The 25,580-nt window shown below is 37.9% G+C and overlaps 1 protein-coding gene across 2 annotated transcripts in view; it reads left to right on the top strand.

Moving 5' to 3' along the window:
- The first annotated feature begins 577 nt into the window (after window positions 1-577).
- Window positions 578-25,580, top strand: part of btaf1 (BTAF1 RNA polymerase II, B-TFIID transcription factor-associated) — an 81,359-nt gene continuing 56,356 nt past the window's right edge. The window contains exons 1-5 of one of the 2 annotated variants that reach the window (XM_072239350.1): window positions 578-988; window positions 9,196-9,319; window positions 18,179-18,293; window positions 20,625-20,768; window positions 24,639-24,802. In XM_072239350.1, coding sequence (XP_072095451.1) covers window positions 975-988; window positions 9,196-9,319; window positions 18,179-18,293; window positions 20,625-20,768; window positions 24,639-24,802 — 561 coding nt within the window. In that variant the 5' untranslated portion in view covers window positions 578-974. Of the gene's footprint in view, window positions 989-9,195; window positions 9,320-18,178; window positions 18,294-20,624; window positions 20,769-24,638; window positions 24,845-25,580 lie in introns of both variants that reach the window. The other variant, XM_072239349.1, reaches the window with a different exon arrangement.

Genomic DNA, 25,580 nt, shown 5'->3' with positions numbered 1-25,580 from the left:
CCACCGTCATTAAGATATAAATGTATTATAGCAGCTCGTGCTTATAGTGCTTACCGGCTATAATAAATATAAATGTTTAAACTGGGCCATAGAAAATGACACTGGCATTTGATCGTACTTGATAACGGAAGTTTACATCTGGATACAAATTTTATTTTTCTGTCCCTCTCCAGTGAGCCTTCGCAGTGGAAGTCATAACTAAGTATAGTCTATAAGTGAAGCCGCGATGAAGAATAATTCGATTTGAAAATCCAGTTCCAAGTCTAAATATTTCTACTAAAATTGTCACGGTGGCTACTCCAGCTAATTTTATCAGTGGTTGAAACATTATTTTTTAGCGGTACGTTCCGTCATTGAAGGACAATTTCTCAACCAAATTGTATAATAAAGTTGGTGCCCATTTTCCCCAAGGCGGCGTGGATAAGGCCCGAACGGTAACTCTCCCTCCTCCGCCAGGAACTCCACCGACTCCCGCTGCAGGAAGCGCTTCTCCACCCGCACCGTCGGCCTGTTTTCTCAAAGACCTTGATTGGGATTGGCCGTCTGAAGCCACTACAGCCAATCAAATGGGGGGATACATGGAGATGACAATAAATGCAAGATGGCTCCTCATATAAATCCACGCGCTGAGAGCGGCTTCCCTGTTCGCAAAAAAGTCGTTTTTCTTCACATTTTTATGCGATACGTTTCTCGACCCTGTCCGGAGGGCTAACCGGCTGTTGTATGTTACCGAGCCATAAATCAGCGATCACAGGACAATCGATGCGGTGTGGGGTTTAAGTGTTTTGATCTTCTGCGTCGAGGAGATGAATTAAAGCCCTTCTGCCGGCTCCGAGGTTTATTGCGGCGCGGCCTCCGGCGTTGCTGCTGAGACGAGCCCTGCATGGGCCGCCGGTGAGCTACAAATGCTGCAGTAAAGCCGCGAGTATTGGGCAAAAGCAGGACGGCGACTCATTGTGTGCTACAGATCCTTAATGGCGGTTTCGAGGTTAGTGTTTTAGCTCCCCCATATTAACATTAAACGAAAAGAGTATGGAAGGAAAGGCCTCTGTTAGATCCAAGCCAACGAGGTCCGCCGTTCAATAGTAAATTATAAATCTCGCAGTAAACTGAGCTCGAGCTAGCAAATGTCTCTGAAACTTGTTTGCTATCTTAGTGTGGTTGGAAATACTAACGTTGGGTATTGAGGCCTGTCGGAGAAATGATGACAAGTGATAGTTGGGCCAGCGAAGTCAAGGCTACAGTTATTTACAGGATAAATGTCCAGGATTGGGTTTTAAATTACTGATGATATGTAGAAATTCTTGTTCGTCAGATAGGCACAATAGATTAATCTGGGTTCGTATTGACACGTACTGAATCACCAGTCGCCTTCTATTATTCACATACAGTTTACAATGCATTCCGAAAGTTAATATTGGTAATCTAATATTATGGTCTCTTAATAAAGGATCTTGTAACAAATAAATTATTTTCTAAATTAAAATAGAATTATGCTGTGAATAGTATTGGAATAAATTTGGTTGATCTTAATCCAAACCCTAAGAATGCCTCTAAAACGTAATTTCCTGTAATTTCCACGTAACTCGGACCCAGCGAATAACCTTATTACTTTGTGATTCGTGAGTAGAATGAGCCACAGCCCGCAGAGTAAGAAAAAAAGACAATGCTGAAGGCAATCAGTAGATCAGTTTACGTCTGGGAAAGCTAATCTTTCATCATCAGCTTTTGAAGTGTGATATGACCATGCGCTTGATCTCTGAATTTTGCGCATCTTGGTTGCATGTATTGAGTCATCTAAAATTCTTTAGTGTTTATCAATAATTTTGTTGCAACCACAGTTGATCTGCTCATTGCTTTAAAAAGTCATATGTATTAACTTCAAACTTATTGGATATAGTATTTGTATTTCCTCGCTTGCGTCCTGTAAATTGAATTTATGCGTTAAAGCACAAACAATATGAGAATTAAAAATTATAGTAATCCCAAACCTGCATCCTTGTTTATTCACTTCCTTGTACTCCTTACACCATAATGATAAAAAAAATCACTTCTAATGAATGGTCATAGAATTGAATCCTTAAACTGTTTTTATTTCAATGCTTCCAGATCTATAGAATATTTCTGTCACTTATCTCATACTTCCAGAAATTTGGTGCTATCCTTGGCCAGAAATTACTTGCCTTTTTATGACCACCCCCAGTAATTTATTCATTGTTGTGATTGGTTTTAAATACTTGCAGCTTTCAGAATAGATTTTCATGATTTTTGTTTTAACTTCTGCAGTGAGTGGCTTAGAGAAAAGTATGGAGGTGTTGGGGTGGGAGATAGAATGGAGACATTCTGTATCAGACATTTTTAAGCTGTTTTGTATATAAGTTTTTGTTTTCTATTTTAAATTTGTGAAGTACAAATAACACTCAAAATCAGCAGTCTTTTCTGTACTTATCCAGTTTTATCAGTGGCATTTACCAGTAGAGTTCTAAATTTCACAAAAGTTAGTTGAAAATCTTTAGTCTTTGGTGGATACCTATTCCCCTCTAATTTTTTTTTTAAAACCCATATTGTGACTGAAGTTGCAATCTGCTGCCAAAAGTCATTAGAAAAGTATTTCAGTCATTATAATATTGGGCCCAGGGAAATCACATAATTACATGAATTCTTAAGCATCTGTATAGTAACCCACAGATGAATGAGTTTTATACAGTTATCACCATTTTTAAGTTGAGTGTGGCAGCCAATTTACACACTAGATAATTCTACAAATTGCAATTTGGTAGTTTTCCCAATCTGCTTTGGTAATGTTTGTTGAGTGATTATATGCTGTCTAAAACAGTTCTGTCGTATCTTCTTCCGGCCTTTTGATCAGGTAAACAGGGTGTTCACTGGCTTTAGCGAATCATGTGAAAATGTCAAAACTGAAATAAAGTATTAACTTGACTGAAATGTTTGCCTATATTATTTGCTCATTTGAGTTTAAACCCCACTCCAGGTTTGATCACAAAAATTTAGACAAGCTATTCATCAGTCTGCTCATCTCATATTTTCTGCAGCTTGTTCACAGCTTAGGTCAGTGTTCAATCCTGACCTCAGATACTGTTTGCAGAATTGGTACACTCTGTAATAGGATGGGGGTCCTCAGGTTTTTGGTTACCTACCAAGTCGCAATAATATTGAAGCTCTGGTCAGGGGAAAAAGGAGAAGGCATATATCAGTTATAGGGAGGTTGGATTAAGTGAATTCTTTGAGGAAAAAATATATTCAGGAAGAGCAAAAGGTGACACGAGATGATAGAGAAAATAAAGGAAAATCTTAAAAGATTCTACAAGTATCTAAAACCAGGGAACCAGGGAGAAAAATTGTTTTCCTTAAAGATCAGTTTGGTTCTCAGTATGGAATCATGGAGGATATCAAAGTCTTAAGTCAATACTTCTCATTTATATTTACTTTGGTGAAGATATGGAAGATTGAGATTTCATGGAAGAGAACAGTAATGTCCTAAAACAGTATTGACATAATGAAAGGGATATTGATGACATGGTACAAGAGGTTGATAAATCCCCAGGACCTGACCAGAGGTATCATGGGGCATTGTGGGAAGCAAAAGAAGAAATTGTTGGGGGCCTGGCAGACATTATTGTATGTTCCTTATCCACAGCTGCAAGATGGGAAGGTTACAAATAATGTAACGTTCTTTGTGCAAAGACAAGCCAGGTAGCCAAGTCTTCTGGACCCAGTGGTGGGAAAGTTGCTGGAGAAGATTCCGAGAGACAGGATATAGCAGCATTTGGAAAGAAAAAGACTGTTAGGGATAACATGGCTTTATACATGGGAAATCATGTCTTGTGAATTTAAATTTTTTGAAGAGATAATCGAGGATTAACGAGGATGTCGGCAAAGTTATTGTTCATGTGGATTTTAGCAAAGCATTTGAATCAGAATTCAGAATCAGATTTATTATCACTAGCTGTGTCGTGAAATTTGTTAACTTAGCAGCACTACAATGCAATACATAATATAGAAAGAAAAAGTAAATCAATTACAGTATTTGATTAAAAAAGTACAGAAACAGAAATAATATTTTTTTTAAATGAGGTTGTGTTCACGAGTTTGAAGTCTATTTAGGAATAGTGTGGCGGGGGGAAGAAGCTGTTCCTGAATCGCTGAGTGTGTGCCTTCAGGCTTCTGTATCTCACTGACGGTAACAATGAGAAGAGGGCACGCCCTGGTAATGGGGGTACTTAATAATGGATGTCACCTTTCTGAGGCGCCACTCCTTGAAGATGTCTTGGGTACTACGGAGGCTTGTACCCAAGATGGAGCTGACTAGTATTACAACTTCCTGTAGCTTCTTTTGGTCCTGTGTCATAGCCCGCACCCCACCCTCAAACCCGATAGGGAAAATGCTGTCCACGGTACATCTATAGAAATTTTTTTGTGTTTTAGTTGACGAAACCAAATCTCTTCAAACTCCTAATGAAATATAGCCACTGTCTTGCTCTCTTATAGCTGCATCGATATGTTGTGACCAGGTTAGATCCTCAGAGATCTTGACACCCAGGAACTTGAAATTGCTCACACTCTCCACTTCTGATCCCTCTGAGGATTAGTTTGTGTTCCCTTGCCTTACCCTTCCTAAAGTCCACAGTCAGCTCTTTGGTCTTACTGACATTCAGTGCAAGGTTGTTAGCGACACCTCTCAACTATGTGGTATATCTTTGCACCCTTAGAATCATAAACAAGAGAAAATCTGTGGATGCTGGAAATCCAAGCAACACCCACAAAATGCTTGAGGAACTCAGCAGGCCAGGCAGCATCTATGGGAAAAATGTACAGTTGACATTTTGGGCAGGACTTGCTGAAGGGTCTTGGCCCGGAACATCGACTGTGCTTTTTTCTATAGATGCTGCCTGGCATGCTGAGTTCTTCCAGCATCTTGTGTGTGTTGCTTGGATTGCCAGCATCCGCAGATTTTCTCCTGTTTATGATTCTAAGGGTGCAAAGATGTACTTCCTGAAAGTGGAGAAGAGGGCATAAGGCACAGTGCCCTCAATCAGAAAAGGTGGATGGTCACAATATTTTCCCCCAGAGTACAAGAATCTAAAATTGGCATAGGTTGAAGGTGGGGGGGAGGACCTGAGGGACAAGTTTTCTACAGTGAGCACTGAGTATACAGAACAAGCTGCCAAAGGAAGTGGGAGAGTTGTGTATACTTAGAGCATTCAAAAGACATTTGGACATGTATGTGGGTAGGAAAGTTGCAGAGGTTCCCAACCTAGTGTCCACAGGCACCTCAGTTAATGGCAGGGATCCATAGCAGGAAAAAGGTTGGGAGCCCCCTGGTCTAAAGGGATCCAGGCTAAATGCAGGCAAATGGGATTATTTGGGTTGTATTTTGGTCATTGTGGTGTATTTGACTGAAGAGCCTGTTTCTACACTCTACAATGTTAGGACAATGACATTCTGGTGGATTAATTGATAACTTTAAATTATCCTTTTGTGTAAGCTAGAGAATCATGGGGGGTGGGGATTGATGGGCATGTGTGATAGAAAATAAATTGCAAGATACTGAAAAATAAGAGAACTAAATGCTTTGGGCCACTGGCCCATGGGTCACTGTAGGTGTAAGATAAGGTGGGATGACATCATGGAATGTAAAGCCATCTTGTACTTTAAATGAAAGCTTTGCTTTGCTGCAAGTGATGCTTGCTCAGAGTTAGATGGGTGGAGCATTACGCCAGTCCCAGGCATTGGGTATAGTTAAATCTGTGACTGTAAACTTCCACCATCTGCAGATTTTCTCTTGTTTGAAATTCTTTACGTTTCTTATCACCTTTGTAATAAAGAAGATTCCTAATTGTAAAACACTTTACAATAGATGGCACTTTTGACTCCTCTTTCATAATTTTATTCAAGTTGATAGTGAACAATTGTTGCCTTGACTGAGGCAGTCTTTGGTTAATCTAAACCCAAAAATTAGAACCAGTGGGCATAAATCGGGTGAAAAATCATTTAATCGGGATCAAATAATCAGTTCTGGCATGCTTATATTTTATAACTGCATTGTAATTTTCTTTCAAATTTATATTATTTAAATCAAATGAATTGAGCATTTTTAATCTAAGTGATGCTTAGATAAGCCAAAGATACCAGGTATATTTTAGGAGGCCTTAGAATCTGAAAGAATTCACTGTGGAAGACACCAGCAATATGTCAGAAATTCAAGTGTCAGGGAGCAGAAGTGAGTGTAATTGCTATTACTAAAGAAGGTACCGGGGAAGCTGAAAAGTCAGAAGGTAGATAAGTCACTTGGACTAGATGAACTACACCTCAGGGTTTGGAAAGAGATAGCTGAAGAGATTGTAGTGACATTAGTAAAGATCTTTCAGGAATCACTAGATTCTGGAGGGCTGGAAAATTGCAAATGTCATGCCACTCTTTAAGAAGGCAGGGAGGCAGAAGAAAGTATAGGCCAGTTAGTGTGACTTCAGTAGTTGGAAAGATGTTGGATCCCCTTATTAAGGATGAGGTTTTAGGGTACCAGGAGTCACATAATAAAATAGGCCAAAGTCTGCTTGGTTTCCATAAGGGGAAATCTTTCCTGACAAATCTGTTGGAATTCTTTGAAGAAATAACAGGCAGGATAGAAAAAGAAGAGCCGTTGGATGTTGTTTACTTGGATTTTCAGAAGGCCTTTGACAAGGTGCCATACCTGAGGCTCCTTAACAAGATAAGAACCCATGGTATTACAGGAAAGATACTAGCATGGAGAGAAGATTGGCTGACAGGAGGGAAGAGTCAAAGTAAAGGGATGGGTGTTATTCTGGTTGGCTGCTGGTGACTAGTGGAATTCCGCAGGGGTTGGTATTGGAACCACTTTTCACATTGTATATCAACAGTTTGGATATCAGAAATAACAGACTTGATGGCTTTGTAGCTAAGTTTGTAGGTGACAAAGATAAGTGGAGGAGCACATGGTGTTGAGCAAACACAGAATCTGCAGAAGAACTTGGACAGATTGGGAGAACTGGCGAAGAAGTGGCAAATTGACTATAGTGCAGGGAAGTATATGGCCATGGACTTTGACAGAAGGAATATAGGCATAGACTTTTCTAAACAGAGAAAATTTAATAATTAGAGGTGTAAAGGGACTTGGGAGTCCTTGTTCAGGATTCCTTAAAAGTTAACTTGCAGGTTGAATCAGTGGTAAGGAAGACAAATGCAATGTTAGCATTAATTTTGAGAGAACTAGAATATAGAGCAAGGATGTGATTCTGAAGCTTGTAAGGCATTGGTCAGATCGCTCTTGGAGTAGTGTGAGCAGTTTTGGGCCCCTTCTCAGGATTGGAATCGGGCCTAATATCACCAGCATATTTCATGAAATTTGTTAACTTTGTGGCAACAGTACATTACATGATAAATATAGAGAAAAAACTGAATTACTGTGTGTGTGTGTGTGTGTGTTAAATAGTTCAATAGGTAGTGCTAAAACAGCAATTAAAAAGTAGTAAGGTAGTGTTTATGGGTTCAGTGGCCATTTAGAAATCGGATGGCAGAGGGGAAGAAACTGAATTCCTGAGCGTGTGCCTCTGGCTTCTGTACCTTTTTTCTGATTGTAACAATGAGAAGCAGGCATGTCTCCTGGGTGGTAGGGGTCCTTAGCGATGAAGCTTGCCTTTCTGAGGCACAGCTTTTTGAAGATGTTTTGGATACTACAGAGGCTAGTATCTATAATGGAGCTGACTAATTTTTCAACTCTCTGCAGCTTACTTCGATCCTGTGCAGCAGCCCACCCCCCCCCCAATACCAGATGGTAATGCAACCAGTTAGAATGCTCTCCACAGTACATCTGTAGTGGTTTTTAAGTGTGTTAGGTGACAAAACTAAATCTCCTCAAACCCCTAATGATATATGGCCTCTGTCTTGCCTTCTTTATAGCTGCATTGCTAAGTTAGGTTTTCAGGGATATTAACACCCAGGAACTTGAAATTGCTCACTCTCCTCTTTTTAACTCTCTGAGGATGGGTTTGTGTTCCTTTGTCCTACCCTTTCTGAAGTCTACAGTCAGTTATTTGGTCTGACTGACATTGAGTGCAAGGTTGTTATTGCGACACCACTAACTAACTGGTATATCTTGCTCCTGCGCGTCCTCTCGTCTCCATCTGATACTCTTCCAACAATAGTTGTATGGTCAGCAAATTTATTGATGGCATTTGATCTATGCCTAGCTACACAGTCACAGGTGTAGAGCGAGTAGAGTAGTGGGCTAAGCACACATCCCTGAAGTGTGCCAGTGTTGGCTGTCAGCAAAAGGTTGTACTCCATTGGAAAAGGTCTCAAGGAGGTTCATGGGAATGACTGGGGGGAACGAAAGGGTTAATGTATGAGGAGCATTTCATAGCTCTGGGCCTGTACTTTGTTACATATTTTGTTACTCAGGCAGTATTTTTTTTTAATCTATACCTTTTTAACTATTTCCGTGAAACTTCAACTAATTGAGACTGTGGTGTAATTAGGCCAAAATATACTGGTCCTGATGTGTTCTGAATTAACCAGATTCCACTGTATCTGGTAAATAAAGTTGCTTGTCTATAAAGTCACATGGCTATCTACAATTAGCACATCTGTGGGAGATGATGCTTGTATATAAACTCAAACTAACAAAATGTGTTTATTGAATTATTAAATGGACTAGCTAATGTGTATCATGTTGGGAAAAAAAATTGTTCTTGGAATGTGTTTAATTGAAAGCTCAACATTTTGACCTAACTAAGGGCTTAAAGTCCCCATAGCTGCCAGGTAAACCACACATGGGAATCGCTTCAGCAATATCTAATTACAAGTTTAAGTTGAAAGGTCTAACTAGCACCCTCATAAATAGCTGCAGTAAATATAAGTGCATAATTGTGTTCTTTTTCTTTGCCGTTTCTTTTATAGAAATTTCTGCTAAATGAGTAGACTCCAGATGTTTGGGTTTAGAAAGCCTATTTAAGTATTGTCGTAAGACAAGGAAAATAACTAATTAAATCAACTCCAATAAAACTTTTTTTGAAACTTCCTCTAGAACTTGTACAATGCTATCACTATTTAAATGTTCAGCATTAGCAAACGTTCAAATGTTTTGCAGTAAATAATTTTCATGTACAATAATATTGCATCAAAGTACTAAAAGCCATTATTTTTTCTTTTCAATAGACTTGATCGTCTCTTTATTTTACTTGATACTGGGACTACGCCAGTAACCAGAAAAGCAGCAGCTCAACAATTGGGTGAAGTTGTCAAACTCCATCCTCATGAACTGCATAACCTGTTATCCAGAGTAAGTAGATAGAATAAAACTAACGTGATTCATATGTGTGTACACATCTGATTTAGGAATTGCAACTTTTTAAAATGTACAGTATTTGGTTGACCTGCAAAGAGTAGAAGCATACTTCTTTTAAAAACACAATAAATTAATAACATTTGGATTTCATTGATAATTTATGTAAAGGTAAATGCCACAAGTTTTTCAATTACCCTGATTTTGTGGTGATTTTGACAGTGTATCAGTACTTGGCAAACCTGTGATATTTGCATATGTCTCACTTTATACAGAAGTAAATCAGTGATCCAGTTTGTCACCATGTTCTGTGTTATTTGTCACTGTGTGCCTGAAGTCAATCTGAAATCATTTGAGTTGATGTGAATAGATGAGTTTTTCTCATGTCCCTCTGAAATTAGTGTATTTATTTTGCGTGCTTGAGTTCTACATGAATTTCTAACCATAATTAAGCTTTAAATACTATAATCCAACCTTACTGCTTTTATTTTTTATTTATTTGTATTTCTTTCTTTAATCCTGTATGCTTCAAGCTTTATTTATATATAAATTTTAATGAGATGCTTCCATTCTGAGGATTTTTTTCGTGTGATTGGCTTCTGCATTCAATTACTATATTGTTGGGTGCCAGGAATCCTGTCGAACTGATGACATTGATTATCAGAAAAGCAAGACCTTCATGGAGAACTTTTTTTACAATGACAATGGGAATTGCAGTCACTTCATTGTCTACAGATTCTGGGCAAATGATTTTGGGAAATCTGAAAGGAATGGTCGTTACGGAGTTAGTAGTGGGAAGCAGAGACTGGTGGTGGAGGTTTGCTTGGTCCATGGATGTTGTTGGGACCCTTGATGCTTGGGATATACTGAAAGGCCTCTTTCTGCACTGTAAGTCTCTTGTCTCCGTGGCAGTGAATCTGTGAAGGGTGTTAGACGTGCCTTAGATTGTAGTTGGATATTTTGTAACATTATTGAACATATTTAATTTATGTTTATTAATAACAGATGTGGGGCACTCAACCTCTTAAATTTCTTCCCCCATTTAATAAAATGGCTCAACTGACTAATCTAAATTCTGTAATCCAGCCTACCTTTGTAACCTTTCATGTCCTTGCATACTGTCAATATATCTAAAGGTATTCAAAGACTCTGCTTCAGCCACCCATTCAAAAAGAAAGTTCTAATGTCTTGCAATGCTTTAAGAGAAAATAAAATTGCTTTCTTTATCCTAAGTAGGCAATGTCTTTTAAACCTTAACCACTTGTTCTGATTCTCCTGCAAAAGGGAACACCCTCTTTATGTCCACCTGTCGAAGCCTCTCCGAATCACATATTTCAAACTTGATTTGCTGCCAGTAGTGTTCAGTATCTTACAATGAAAGTAGATGTCCTAATACTATATAAAAACAGTATTCATTTATCTGAATGAGACTGTAGATCATGCTTTAATCAGACAAGAGGTAAAAAGGTTTTGAGTTGTTTCTTTTGTTATTTGAAAAAATGATGTTATTTATCAGTTGCAGCTTTTACCAGGATTTTGTGGAATTAATGCATCAGATAGCATTTTATAGAGTCTACTTTTGCAAATATATGTGGATATTGGAAAGCTGTTGCAAATAGCCCTTTTTCCCCTTAAGCATTTTGCATGTGTGTTCATTTTGCAGTTGATCTTGCTGGCACAGAGACTTCAGTTTTACAAACATGCAGTTTTATAAAACATTGATTTTTCCTTTGCTGCTTCGCTTCCTTAACATTTTCTTAATTCATTGTCGAATCATTTAAAAATTGAAATAAAGGAACTACAAAGGATTCCAGTTAATAGGGACACATCAGGACCAGTACGGTTTGGCCCAATTAAGCAGCTGTCTCAATTGGCCAAAGTTTCATGGAAATAGTCAAAAACATGTATATATTTAAAACAAACTTCTCTAACTGGGTAACAAATTATGTATTTAAATCAAATACAGAACAAATTGGAATGCTACTAATACTACAACAGAGCTGTATATTAGTTCCTAATAGTTGTCGATGGAGGAATTAATTCAGTGTATGCTTCATTGTTCTTTTGATCGACTGTAAATGAACAAAATCAATGCAGACACCCAGTATAGATAACAAACTGTCTTCATACAATGCTTTCGCCATTTGCATCCTTCAAATTTATTTTCATTGTAACTTTCAAGGTTATTGTCGATATTGCATTATTTGTAGTGCCTAAGTTATTGAAGTAGTGAGCACATTTCATTTTTCACTCCCGGCCGTTTCTAGCTCCTCTAAGTCTGAAAGCTGGAAACTGCATTAGTAAAACAGTTCTAAATTGTCTTACTGGTTACTTCTCACCAACTCTCAAAAAATCACTTTTTTTGAACAGAAACACGAAAGTGACACTATTTGAAGATGGTGTAGTGTTGACAGCCACACAAGTACACGTGACTGACGCTAGTTAGAAACTGTTAAGAAACAGTTTCCTGTCCAAAATAAGCACCATAGTATTCCAAATAAAGAAAGGAAATCCCTGCTACTTAACTAGTTTTTGTTCTTTTAAGAGTTGGCCCAAATAAGCGGCTGCCCCGATTAACTGGAATCTAATCACTGTATTCTAATTTCCTAGTTCAGGCAAAATAGTGTATTCTTTATCAAGTTTGCTTAAGCAAGTGCTTGACTGATTCACACACATTCCAGATCCCCAACAGAAAGTTTTTTGCTCTATAGGTGATGAGAAGGGAAGCAGTCATGCTTCCAAATGAAATTGCTGTGTACCTGGGGAAAAAAAATTTGGTTGTGAAATATGAATAGAGACAGAATGGAACTGATAGAACTTCTGTATAAAGAACCAGCATAAGCACAGTGAGTTAAATGTGCTTCTTTGTCATTATGATTTGGAATGATTTAATTTCTTGAATTATTTCAGATCAGAGTTTCTTATTTGACTCATAGCTAAGAGGTTGTTTTGATAAGGATATTTTTGATGTATTGCTTTCTTTCTGTTGATAAATCATGATGCTGAAATCTATAAAATATCCCTGTTATCTGCAAATTAATAGGGACATAGATTTGAACAAATCTCCAAAGGCCTGGCATGCAGTTCCTAAAGCTAAGCGCACAAACCTTCCCATGCACCTTTGGGAGATAATAAAAAAACAAACAAAATGGTTGCAAAAACAGAGAAAAGAAAGCAGTCAGAGAGGAAGATGGGAAGCCCCAGAGAAGCAACTGTAGATTGTCGGGGGAAAAAAGGGGGAAGATAGATGTGGAGAAGGAAGTATTTGAATTTAACTACTTAGTGATCTGACAGATGTTGAGTATTTTGCAGCTAATGAAGTATTTATTGAAGTGCTATGAAATAAAAATATACCATAAATAGCCAGAGTATCTGACTGATTATATGAAGAATTAGAAAGTCAAATTATCTCCCTTCAAAATTTTCTAGAGGGATTATTTCATCTACTTGAGAAACCAGGCATGGTCCTTGTTTAATTTCTCATTTGATATCAAGTGTTTGTGACAAAGCAGTGTTTGCGCAGTACCACATGATACCATCTGCTGGACTGTTTCATATTTTATTGTGTGCAATTGTGATAGCTTTAGAGGGAAGATGTGAAAAGATCTTCCCACCGTTACTGCAAATTACAACAAAGATTTTGCTTCATTCAGAAAGTATTGTTTTGGAGAGCTCAGTTGATGAGGGCTGAAGAAGGATTAAAATATATAATTATAACCGGTGAATTAAAATTGATTTTAAAGGAAAATTGATTTTTAAATAGAAATCCAGAAGAAATTTAGGTGGCCTCTCAAATTTACTCTATCATGTACTCAACTATTCTGTGTTCAATTTCTTGAAAACAAAAAATAGATTAGTCTTTTTTGGCTTTAACTTCTGAATAGTGTTGGAAGTTGCTTTGTCAACCTGTAACCAAGTGCTGAAGATGAGCAGTCCATTTGGAAACCTCCGGGGGTCTAGCAAATAGATTCTTAAACCACAGATTGTCAATTGTAATTAAGGCAAATTTCGTCTGGTATTTTTTTCCTCTTTTTGAAACTCTTGGACTTTCAGATTGCATTCATAGAACACCTACCAGATGGCTTTTAAGAGCAGCTTGTTGTTGAGCCTACTAGGGGTCAACTATTCTGGATTGGGTGTTGTACAAAGAACCAGATATGATTAGGGAGCTGAAGGTAAAGGAACCCTTAGGAGCCACTGATTATAATGTGATTGAATTCACCTTGCAATTTGAGAGGGAGAAGCCACAGTCAAATGTATCAGTATTAAAGTGGAGTAATGAGGACTACAGAGGCATGAGAGATGGACTGGCCGAAGTTGATTGAAAGGAGACACTAGCAGGAATGACGGCAGGGCAGCAATGGCTGGAGATTCTGGGAGCAATTCAGAAGGCGCAGGATAGATATGTCCCAAAGAAAAAGTAGTATTCTAATGGGAAGATGACACAACCATGGCTGACAAGGGAAGCCAACATAAAAATAAAAGAGAAGGCAGATAATAGAGCAAAATTTAGTGGAAAGTTAGAGGAAGGGAAGCTTTTAACAACCAACAGAAGGCAACTTAAAAAAAAAAAAATTACAAGGAGGGAAAAAATTAAATATTAGGTTAGCTAGTCGATAATATCAAAGGGGATATAAAAACTTTTGTCAGATATATAAGGTGTAAAAGAGAGATGAGAGTAGATAATGGATTGCTGGAAAATGATGGTGGAGGGGTAGTAATGGCAGACAAGGAAATAGTGGATTAACTGAATAAGTATTTTGCATCAGTCCTCACTGTGGAAGACACTAACAGTATTTTGGAAGTTTGAGACTGTCAGGGTGCAGAAGTGAGTACAGTTGCTATTACTAGGGAGAAGGTGCTTGGGAAGCTGAAAACACTGAAGGTAGATAAGTCACCTGGACCAGATGAACTTGCACCTCAGGGTTCTGAAGGAGGTAACTGAGGAGATTGTGGGGGCATTAGTAATGATCTTTCAAGAATCACTAGATCCTGGAATGATTCTGGAGGACTGCAAAATTGCAAATATCTCTCCACCCTTCAAGAAGGGAGAGAGGCAGAAGAAAGGAAATATAGGCCAGTTAGCCTGACCTCAGTGGTTTGAAAGACATTGGAGTCGATTGTTAAGAATGAGGTTTTAGGGTAGGGAGGCACATGATAAAATAGGCCAATGTAAGCATGGTTTTAAGGGAAAATCTTGCCTGACAAATCCAGAATTCTTTGAAGAAATAACCAGCAGGACAGACAAAGGAGAATTGGTGGATGTTGTGTACTTGGATTTTCAGAAAGCTTTTGATAAGGGGCCACACATGAGGCTGCTTAACAAGTTAAGAGCTGGTGGTATTACAGGAAAGACACTAGCATGGATAGAACATTGGCTGATTGGCAAGGAGGCAAAGAGTGGGAATAAAGGGAGCCTTTTCTGATTGGCTGCCGGTGAGTAGTGGTGTTCTGCAGGGTTGGTGTTGGGACTGCTTTTTACGTTGTATGTCAGTGATTTGGATGATAATTAATGGCTTTGTGGCTAAGAAAAATGGGAGGGGGGGCGGTGTTCATTGAAATCTATCAAATATTGAAAGGCCGAGACAGAATGGATCTTGAGAGGATGCTTCCTTTAGTTGGGAAGTAAAGGACCAGAGGGCACAACCTCAGAATAGAGAAACTTCTATTTAGAATGGAAATGAGGAGGAATTTCTTTAGCCAGCTGCTGGTGAATCTGTGGAATTCTTTGCCACAGGTGGCTGTAGAGGTTAGGTCATTAGGTATATTTAATTCGGAAGTTGATAGATTCTTGACATCAGCTTTTTGGATATCAGAAGTTTCAGTTCATTGTGATGGGACTGATTTTTTTTTAATGCCAAACCTAGTGGTATATATTGTGTTTTTAAAAAAAAAATCCTTTAATTGCCTTCTCTTCAGATTTTTAGTTTTTTCTCTCTCTGCCCAGTGGATTGCAGTAGTATTGTAGTTGCATTACCATATTGGTATTGAGGTATTGCAGTTGTGTTACTGTATTGGTAATGGGCCAACCTGCAGTGAAATTCCAGGGAACAAGTTCCACTGTGGCATTTTGGGAAACACAATCTTTACTGATTGTGTTTCAATACTGTACCAAGTGGGTCAGAAATGAAGCCTACCATCACCATCTTCAGGTACAGACAAAAAAAAATATTGTTGGACCTGTCAGCAGCCCCAAGACAATCTTATTATTTGTTTAACAGCCTTTTCATCTTCACTCACTACCACCCTTCTTTTGCCCATCCTCGCTGTCACTTTTTCATGGCTTTCTATATTTCATGTGAGCTCTTTGCTATTTTAGCCATGTAGATTGCATTAATGCTATTTTTAACTTAAGAGATACTATCTGGATTGCAGTGCGATTTCATCATTTACAACACAATTACTTGCAAATAATATACCAGAGATACCTTAATACGACAATACTAACCAATGTAAATGTCAGTAATTTGCATATACATATAATACAAATATAATTATTGAAGGGAGCAACAAAATACTGACAACTATTTTATGTAGTTTTCCAAGTTCAACCTGAAAATAAGCTGCAAGTTTCTTGTACATTGGAGTTTTTGTTTAAATCATTAAGTTTGGAAGCCATAATTATTATAACAATTTGTAACACAATAGATACCAGCAGTAGAGTCGTAGTCAACTTAAGTTAGATTTGTAATCAACTTAAGTTCATTGTAGATGTTTCTTAGACATATAGTCATAGTCGTACTTTATTGATCCAGAGGGAAATTGGTTTTTGTTACAGTTGCTCCATAAATAATAAGTAGTAATAGAACCATAAATAGTTAAATAGTAATATGTAAATTATGCCAGGAAATAAGTCCAGGACCAGCCTATTGGCTCAGGGTGTCTGACCCTCCAAGGGAGGAGTTGTAAAGTTTGATGGCCACAGGCAGGAATGACTTCCTGTGTTTCATCTCAGTGGAATGAGTCTCTGGCTGAATGTACTCCTGTGCCCATCCAGTACGTTATGTAGTGGATGGGAGACATTGTCCAAGATGGCATGCAACTTGGACAGCATCCTCTTTTCAGACACCACCGTCAGAGTGTCCAGTTCCATCCCCACAACGTCACTGGCCTTACAAATGAAGTGGGCTTAAATATTTCCAAAATTTGATATACAGTGGAATCACGTTAATTAGGACTCAATGGCACTGGTACATTTTGACATAAATTAGGCGGCTGCCCCAATTAGCCAGTTTTATGGAAATAGTTAAAAACCTTTAAGAAAGGCAAACTACCTTTTAACTGAGTAACAAATTATGTATTTAAATGAAATACAGAATAAATTAGGAAACTATCAAAATTACTACAGTACTATAAAATTGTACATTAGTTCCTAATAGTTATCGATGGTGGAATTCATTCAGTGTATGCTGATGTATTCTTTTGATTATCTGTAAATTAATAAAATCAGCACAGGCACTTAGTGCAGATAGTGAAATGCCTTTCAACGATTGCATCCTCCAAATCTTCATTTTAATTTTAATAGTCAAGATGATTGTCAATACCTTTTTTTTTCATAGTTTCTAACTTGTTGAAGTAGTGAAATCATTTCCTTTTCACTCCTGACCATTTCTGGCATCTCCATTGATAGAGTGGAGGGATAGGTATATGCTAAGAACAATGGTTAACTAATGATCGATCACCTTATGGACGCCTTAGCTTACTGTTGTTGGACAAGTCAGAAAGGAATCTTACCCAGCAACAGGTGACGTATTAGACATTGTCCTCTATCTGGCCATACAGAAGGGACATCTCAAGGTATAGCTAAATATGGGAAGGATAGCCTAGGGGACAGAAGAAGGGGAAGGTGTCAATATAGGGAACTGATGTTGTATCCAGGCTAGCTTTGGTTTAAAATAATTATAACTAACCAATGATGATCTTACATCTAATTGTATCTTAGCATGTGACTGAAATTATTCTAATATTATCTTAACTTGTAATCATACGATTTCCTGTAATGATCAATGTTATAAATTGTGGAGACTTGTGTAATTCGGGGGCAGTGTCCAGACTGCCTGTTAAGGAGATCAGTCTGTATATTCCCCATAGCATGCTATGAATAAAGAGTAAAAGTTTGAGAAAGCATTGCGTGTGTCATTGCATTTGTGGTACTGTTGTCCTTGCATCGGGTCGATCCACCACGACACCATCCCTGAATGCTTGAAACAGCAATGGGCAAAAAAGTTCTGAATTATCTTACTGTTTATTATGTGCCAACTATCAGTGACAAAAATCACTGCTTTTTGTACACAAACATGTAAGTAATGCTTTTTAAAAAAATTGTTTGCTCCAAGCACAGTGTAGTGACACGCACGTGACTGACGCTAGTTAGAAAATGTTCGGCAAATATCTCCTGCCCTAACTAATTAAATATTATCACAAATAATAGGAGCCAATAAGCTGGTCCTGGACTTATTTCCTGGCATAATTTACATATTACTATTTAATTATTTATGGTTTTATTACTATTTAATTATTTATGGTGCAACTTTAACGAAAACCAATTTCCCTCAGGGTCAATAAAGTATGACTATGATTATAACCAAAGGGAATCCCAGCTATTTTCTTGATTTGTGTTCTTTAAGAGTTGTCCTAAGTAAGTGGCTACCCCTATTAACTGATGGCCCAATTAATCAGAATCCACTGTATTGCAGAACAGAACTTGACTTTCTCAATGATGTATAAATGCAGATATACTTTGTTTCTTATTACTGCATTGTTAATCATTACTTGGTAATGAAATCAAACTACATGTCAACTATGTTTTGTAAATATGTATAAATGGGACTTTTTTTCCTTCTTAACAAAAACTAGGTGTTAACATATTTACGCAGTCCTAATTGGGACACTCGCATTGCAGCTGGCCAAGCAGTAGAAGCTATTGTGAAGAATGTAAATGAATGGAACCCTACTCCAAAGCTAAAACAAGGTATTGGCTTTGTATATAATTCCAATAACCATTTCTAACCAGGTTAATGATATTGAATTGAGACAAATGCAATACAAAAATGATACAATTATAAGTAATCTACTGAAATGAATATGTCCATGAAGACTTTCTGAAACATTCTGTTTAATGCTTGTTATGTTAAATGAGTGGTTTAACATATAGGTTTTCAAATTATAAATTTCTTCATTACATCTAATAACTTTGTGATGTACAGATATGTACTAGTAACAGCATGGAAAGCGAGTATATTCAGTTTTTGTGGCACTGTGTGGTTGAAGCAACAATTTTGCTTTCAATCTTGCATATTCATTTTTTGAGATTATACTAGTTTGTTAACACTAGATCGTTATCCCATGTCATGTTCTTAATGAGTTTTTAAGCCTGGATATTTCTTTGTACGACAGTTCCTCGTCAGTCTTTTGCATTTTTAATGTTTTTGTGTTCCAACAAATTGGGCAAGCCATCTTTTATGAACGTATGCAACAAATTTAAGGATGGCAGAGTTGCTCCAGACCAGTTCTCCACACAGTCGAATTCCAATCTCAATTTTGTGAGAGAGATCCCATAGATTGGTCAAGCAATAGCTCTACATGGACTTGCAGAAATCATAACTTACAGGCTAAGTACAGTTCCAATGCCATATTTTAGGTATACCAATGACACTACTGTTGTTAACTGAATCTAAGGTGGTGACGAATCAGCATAGGAAGGTGATTGAAAATCTAGCTGAATAGTGCCACAACCACCACCTCTCACTCAACATCAGCAAAACCAAAGGTGGAGGAAACCAAAGGTCCATGAGCCAGTCATCATCGGGGGATGAGAGGTGGAGAGGGTCATTAACTTTAAATTCCTTGGTGTTTTCATTTCAGAGATTCTGTCCTGGGTTAGATCCTCTGAAATGAAAACCATTAGAAAGAAGCCACAGCAACACCTCTTCTTTTGTAGAATTTTGTGAAAATTCAGCATGCCATCCCAAACTGACAAATTTCTGTAGATGCATGGTAGGGAGTATACTGACTAGTTGCATGGAAGTCTGGTATGGAAACGTCCATGCCTTGAGCAGAAAATCTACAAAAAATGGTGGATGCAGCCCAGTCCATCACAGGTAAAGCCCTCACCACTATTGAGCAAGGAGTGCTGTCACAGTAAAGCAGCATTCATTATCAAAGATCTCCACCATCCAGGCCATGCTGTCTTCTCGCTGCTGCCAAGGAGATACAGGAGAGTAGTTCCCACACCATGAGGTTCAGGATCAGATATTGCCCCTCAACTATCATGCTCATTCACTCACTCCAGCACTTAACTGATTCCACGATCTATGGACTCACTTTCAAGGACTCTAGAACTCATGTTCTCAATTTACTTATTTATTAAGATTATTTTGTTTTATTTTCTTTTTTGTACTTGCATAATTTGTTGTCTTTTGCACATTGGTTGCTTGTCCTTCTTTGGGATGTGCAGTTTTTCATTGAAACTGTTGTGTTTGTATTTATTGTGAATGCCCTCAAGAAAATGAATCTTGGGGTAGTATGTGGTGACATACATATACTTTTTTACTTTTAACTTTGAGGAGAATAATATTAGTATATAACGTGCAGAAGAACAAACTGGCAACAGGATCAAATGTATTAGATACTACTATGACAAAGATGTAACAATGTTAAACAACAAAAGCTGGTTTCTATAGGTCAGTGGGACTAGGCAGAAAATGGTTCGGCACAGCCAAGAAGGGCCAAAAGGCCTGTTTCTGTGCTGTAGTTTTTCTATGGTTTCTCTGGTTTCTAAGCCAACATACAGCAGACATGGCTTAAATCCGCAGATGAGCTAAAGCTTTGCAGTCTACCATCAATGTTCTGGAAGATCCAGTAATGAGAGGTTCAAATTGATCAGCCCCATAAGCAGTGGAGGCCAGAAGCTTGGTACCTTGCAGCGAGGGGCTCTTCTCTTGACACAAAGCATAAGAGGTACTAGTTACGGAAGAGGCTTGTCATCACTCATAACAAAATAGTTTGGTTGATTTGGTATCTCATCCATCTTATGTAAAAAATTGACTGCCCCACTTGCACACGATTACCACAGAGTATGCATATCTAAAAAAACCCGAATAAGTCAGATGTAATGCTTGTTTTACAAAGACAAGTTTGTGGAATTCAAACTTGATTGTTCACATAGCTAATGTAGGGTTTATTTGTTTATTGTATTTGCATCTAATTATGCTCAGTCTAGAATTAATTATCAGAAAGTAACTTGTCAAATGTAGAATTTATTTGTGTAATTATGATTAATCGTTGTGGAATTTAATTTTAGAGCCGGTTTCAGAAATTCCAACAGATGAAACGTCTTTGGATCGTTTGAGTTTTGATAGATTTGACATATCACGACTCTTGAAACATGGAGCATCCCTGCTTGGCTCTGCTGGCGCAGAGTTTGAAATCCAACATGAAAAAACAGGTATGTTACTAATTCAGTTTACCTAATTAGAAGATAAGTTTTATATGAATAATGTACTTGGTTTGAAATTTATATCAATTGCAACCATTGTTGGTTTTACTCTATCCTTGCAACATACTGTTTTTGTTCAATTAATCTTCAGCAATTTTTATTATTCATCCATGAAACATGGACATTGTTAACATCTGTCGTTCGTCCATTGAGAAAGTGTAATGATTAATCATTAACCACATGAAATCCACATGATGCTCATGCTATTAGCAAAGAAATCCATGATGTTGAACAGATGACTATATAGGAACTGCAATCTATTTTCAGGTCTTAATGATGTGCAACTTGCAGATAACTTTATAGGAGCACCACGTGAATGCTGAAAGTGACATGATATGACAGGGTAGCATAGGGCAGCACAGTATCTTACTGATTAGCATAACGCTTTACAGCACCAGTGATCGGGATTCATTTCCTGTCTGTAAGGGGTTTGCACATTATCCCCAAGACCGCCCGGGTTTCCTCTGGATGCTCTGGTTTCTTCCCACATTCCAAAGAAGCACAGGTTACAGATGATGAGTTGTGTTTATGCTATATTGGCACAAGAAGCATGACAACATTTGCAGGCTGCCCTTAATCATTGGACTGTGTTGGTTGTTGCTGTAGGTGACACATTTCACTATATGTTTTGGTGTACTTGTGATAAATAAAGCTAATTTCTTTTCTAATCTTTAAAACCTGGGGAAAATGGGAAGTTAATTAGACTGGATAAGTGTTGTAGTTTCGTTATTTACACAAATGGAAAGTACGCAAGTATACATTTCTGTGACTCATGAATTGTAGAAAGTTTTTTTGAGGAATGAATCGGCTTCTGATCTGTTGTTGTAGTCGTCGTATTACCAAAATGAGACTGATAGAAGATTTGCTAACATGAATGGCTAAGTTCTTCTTTGTTGGCCATCACCCTCAACTTGTGTGTTACCTGCCGTTTATCAGCACCTGATTATTATCTGGATATTGCTGCATGTGAATATATGGTGTTCTTTACTGGGATTTTATGAATCTATTCAAGCATTGCAGTGAATAGCAAACATTCCCACTTCGAGAGGGGATGGTCATTAATGAAGCAGCTAAAGCTGTCTTAAGCTGAACTGAGATTGACAGTGGCCTTCAATAACTGCAACCATGCCAAAGCAAAATACTGATAATGCTAGGATGCTAAATTAAAATCATTCAATAGGTAAATCAGCATATATGGAATTTCAAACTGATGACAGTCCATTCTACATCCTTAATTCACAGATAGTGATTGCGATATATCTTCTATTTATTTTGACTGCACCTGGTCTAATGCACTCATGATATCTTGATATTTCTCATCTAATCCAGAATTCAGTTCTCTTCTCCATGCTTAGGGCAGGTTACCTGTTGGAATTCAATCAAATGCTGCTTGATAGCATTTGATTGAAAGATAACAGTATTTTCTGACCAGTTGGATTGATATCCTGCATGCTTCCTTTTTGTACCAAACTGCTATGATAAGATGTAGTAAATATAAACCATGCATTCCACCCAACATGAAACTTAGCCTTGAATTGATTCAGACATGTTAAAAGTCTGTCCTGCCCAAATTGCACTCCAAAGTGATTCTCTTGGCCTTTCGAGATGTCAGGAGACAGGTATAGTACTGCTTTGCATTGCCATACTGGCATAATCCACATTTTTTTTCCAGCAAATGCTGGAGACCGTTCTGTCATTATTCTGCATATCCTGCACTAGCAATTGGTCAGGGAATTGTAGATGATAGCATTAGATAGCATAGTGTCATTCAGTCCAGACAAGATGCTGGGAATTCGAAATATCATTGCAGATAAAATGAAGTCTGGTCAAATTCAGACATGGAGATTTGATACTAATTATCAGTTGCTGCTTGCTAATGAATAATCAGTACTGTTCCATGTTGGATATCTCTTGGAAGAAGCACAGTGTATAGTAGAAGCATGGTATGTGTGTGAGTGGGAAACATTAAGTGGGTTTTATTAAGAGACTTGGTAGAACAACTGCCAATCAAGTTAGCCTGCACCTGTAGGTAGTGGTTAAAGAATCACCGTGAAGGGAAAAGCTTGCTCCCTATTCTGATCAATACACTCATTGCAGATGCATTGTCCATGGTAGTACAGAATAACTCCGATAATGCAGCATCCAGTTATTTGAAAATCCTGATGGTCTAACATCTGGTTCATTTGTTAGTCCAGAATGTGAGCAGAGGTCCAGAGGCTAAATGGAGTGTGCAGCCAGAGTGAAGATCTGGGCTGGTTGGATGTGTGGCCGTATTGGGGTCCAGACATCCAGCCATTAGAATTGGGGGGTAGGTTTGTAACTGGAGTAAGGATCTTGAGTTCTTGAGTATTTCCCTGTTCTGTGTGTTTTGAGTATTAATAGGAGTCACATCAAGTAGTATAGAAATATCACCACACAGCGATGGATGCTCTCCATTGTGCTTTGTAGCCGAGGTATAGATTTGGGACAGATGTAGCAGCTCAAAGAACAACTTTCAACAAAGTAAACAAATAACGCACAGAACCACAGAATTCCCAAAAGTGACTCCACAGCCACAAAACCAGTTCAGTGCTGCAACCATTCCAGGAGCCCAGCCTGATGGTTGTAGGCCACAGCCACTGAGCAGAGGCTACCAAAACAAATTGAAGTAATTCTCAATTTAGCCTCATCTGGTTCCCTACAGTGATGTGCATTAATAGGGCTTGAGGTCAGTGGGCCACCTGAGTAGCAACTAAGAAAATTCAAGACTTCCTCATATCTTAAGAGTAAGGAATGTTCTGCAAAAGATTTAGTGATATCCAATAAATCAACACTGTTTCTTAAAAGTAATATGATTAATACTTTTTTAAGATTAGGCTGTTTCATGCTGATTATTTTATCCAAAAGATACTGAACTCCTCCGTGTTCCTTGATATACTGAAAGCAGACTTTCAGTTAAGCTTCCCAATACAGCATGCATTACAACCTGTGGACTGTCCTTCCACAGTCCTTGTCTGACTCTTTTGGTCATCCATTTTACTTTTCCCTATTTTAGATGCGGATTTGCTATCTGGGCTGGTGCCTATAAGTGTGTAATTTAGAATTCGTAGTTGCCTTTCAGTACTGCCTAATCAGATTACTGTTCTTCTATCTGAAGTAAAAATGTCTAAATGTTGTAGAACAAGAAACAATGGCAAAAAGTGCATGCTTGTACCATCTGTAAATCAGACTATGTTTAGGGGCAAAATGGGTATAGGAGGATTAGATATAAGTTTGCCACATTTTTTTTTGAGTCTGCTTTCTTGGTTTCCTTCAAGGCTACAACTTGCAGTCATACCTGACCTCATCAGTTAATTGCTGCTGCACTAAATTATGTGTGCACGGTTCTACAGTGGAAAAAGATCATTGCATGTGAGAGTTTTCCATTGTTTGATGTGGCAATAATGGTCAAATAGCTGGTAGTCTGCAAGCTGAAAAATGTGAATTTAGAATGATGTGGGTAATCAGTAAAACAGTGTTTGAGATTAAATGTAATTGATAAGGTATCTGCAGAGCATTGAACTTGCAGCTTTGCATGTGGGTGAGCCATCTTTTCCTGCAATCTGTTGAACTAAACTTTCTATTCCTTAGAACTTTGTTTTCTTAGTATTTGTAAACTGCTGGAAAGCTATTTTATGGTAGAATCACTGTATAGACATTAGTGATGAATAATACATGCTCATTGATAACTGAGACTAAAAATCAAAAAGAGGCTCTGTGATGTCATAATGTATCAGACCTGGGATTTGTATTTTTCCTATGCAGCTGTCAATAATTAATTCCCTTTGTGCTTTGTTCCAGGAGATATTGATCATAAAGAAAGAATAGCTCATCAGAGAAAGTTGTTGCAAAAGAAATTAGGCCTTGACATGGGAGCAGCTCTAGGAATGAACACTGAAGAGCTGTTTAATGATGAAGATCTCATTTATAATCCCTCTCCAACTCCAACAGTACTGAAGCAGCCTGTAGGTAGAACCTCAGGTTGTTTGAGCTCAAGGAATCATGCAGTGGGTTTGGCTTCTTTTGTGCTTCTTGTAGCTTAGTCTGCCTGTCCTTATCATTTTTTTCTCTTCTTTGCGAAGTATATGTGTTTTTATTGTGGATCTATTAAAATGAAGCCAAGCTTCTGGTTATGATTTGGAACTTGTGTAGGTTAATAATGATCTCAAGTTATTAGGATCTCCATCTGAAAGGCTGATATTTATTGCAAGAGGGAATAGAGTAAGTAATGAAATCTTGCTACAGCTGCAGGAACTGACCTCCTTTACTCAATGAGGGATGTTCTTACATCAGAGGTAGTTGAGAGAGGATTCACTAGGATGATTCCAGGGATGGAATTGTTGAAGAACAAATGAGAAGTTCGGACCTTTATTCATTGGCTTTCAGAAACAGTATATGAAGTGACCGTGCAGTTATACCAGATTCTGAAGGAACTTTAAAGAGTTGGAGGATTTTTTTTTTTTCCTCTCTGTGGAAAATCCAGAGCTCTGAATGGTCTTTCATAATGAGATCGCACACAAAATGCTGGAGGAACTTAGTAAGCCAGGCAGCATCTATGAAAAAGTGTAATCAATTGAAGTTTCAAACCAAGACCCTTCCTGATGAAGGGAAGGAACATGAGTGGAACAGAGTTAACATTTTTGGTTGATGATCCTTGGTCAGAATTAGAAAAGAAATGTGTATTAAGTTGTATAGAGGGATAGGAGTGGCTTAGATGCTGTCTGATCTTACTATTTGAGAACA

Source organism: Mobula birostris, chromosome 21, assembly GCF_030028105.1.
Source record: "Mobula birostris isolate sMobBir1 chromosome 21, sMobBir1.hap1, whole genome shotgun sequence".
NCBI classification, from domain to species: Eukaryota; Metazoa; Chordata; class Chondrichthyes; order Myliobatiformes; family Myliobatidae; genus Mobula; species Mobula birostris.
The sequence above is the reverse complement of the archived record's forward strand: the minus strand, read 5'-3'. Positions and strand labels throughout refer to the sequence as shown.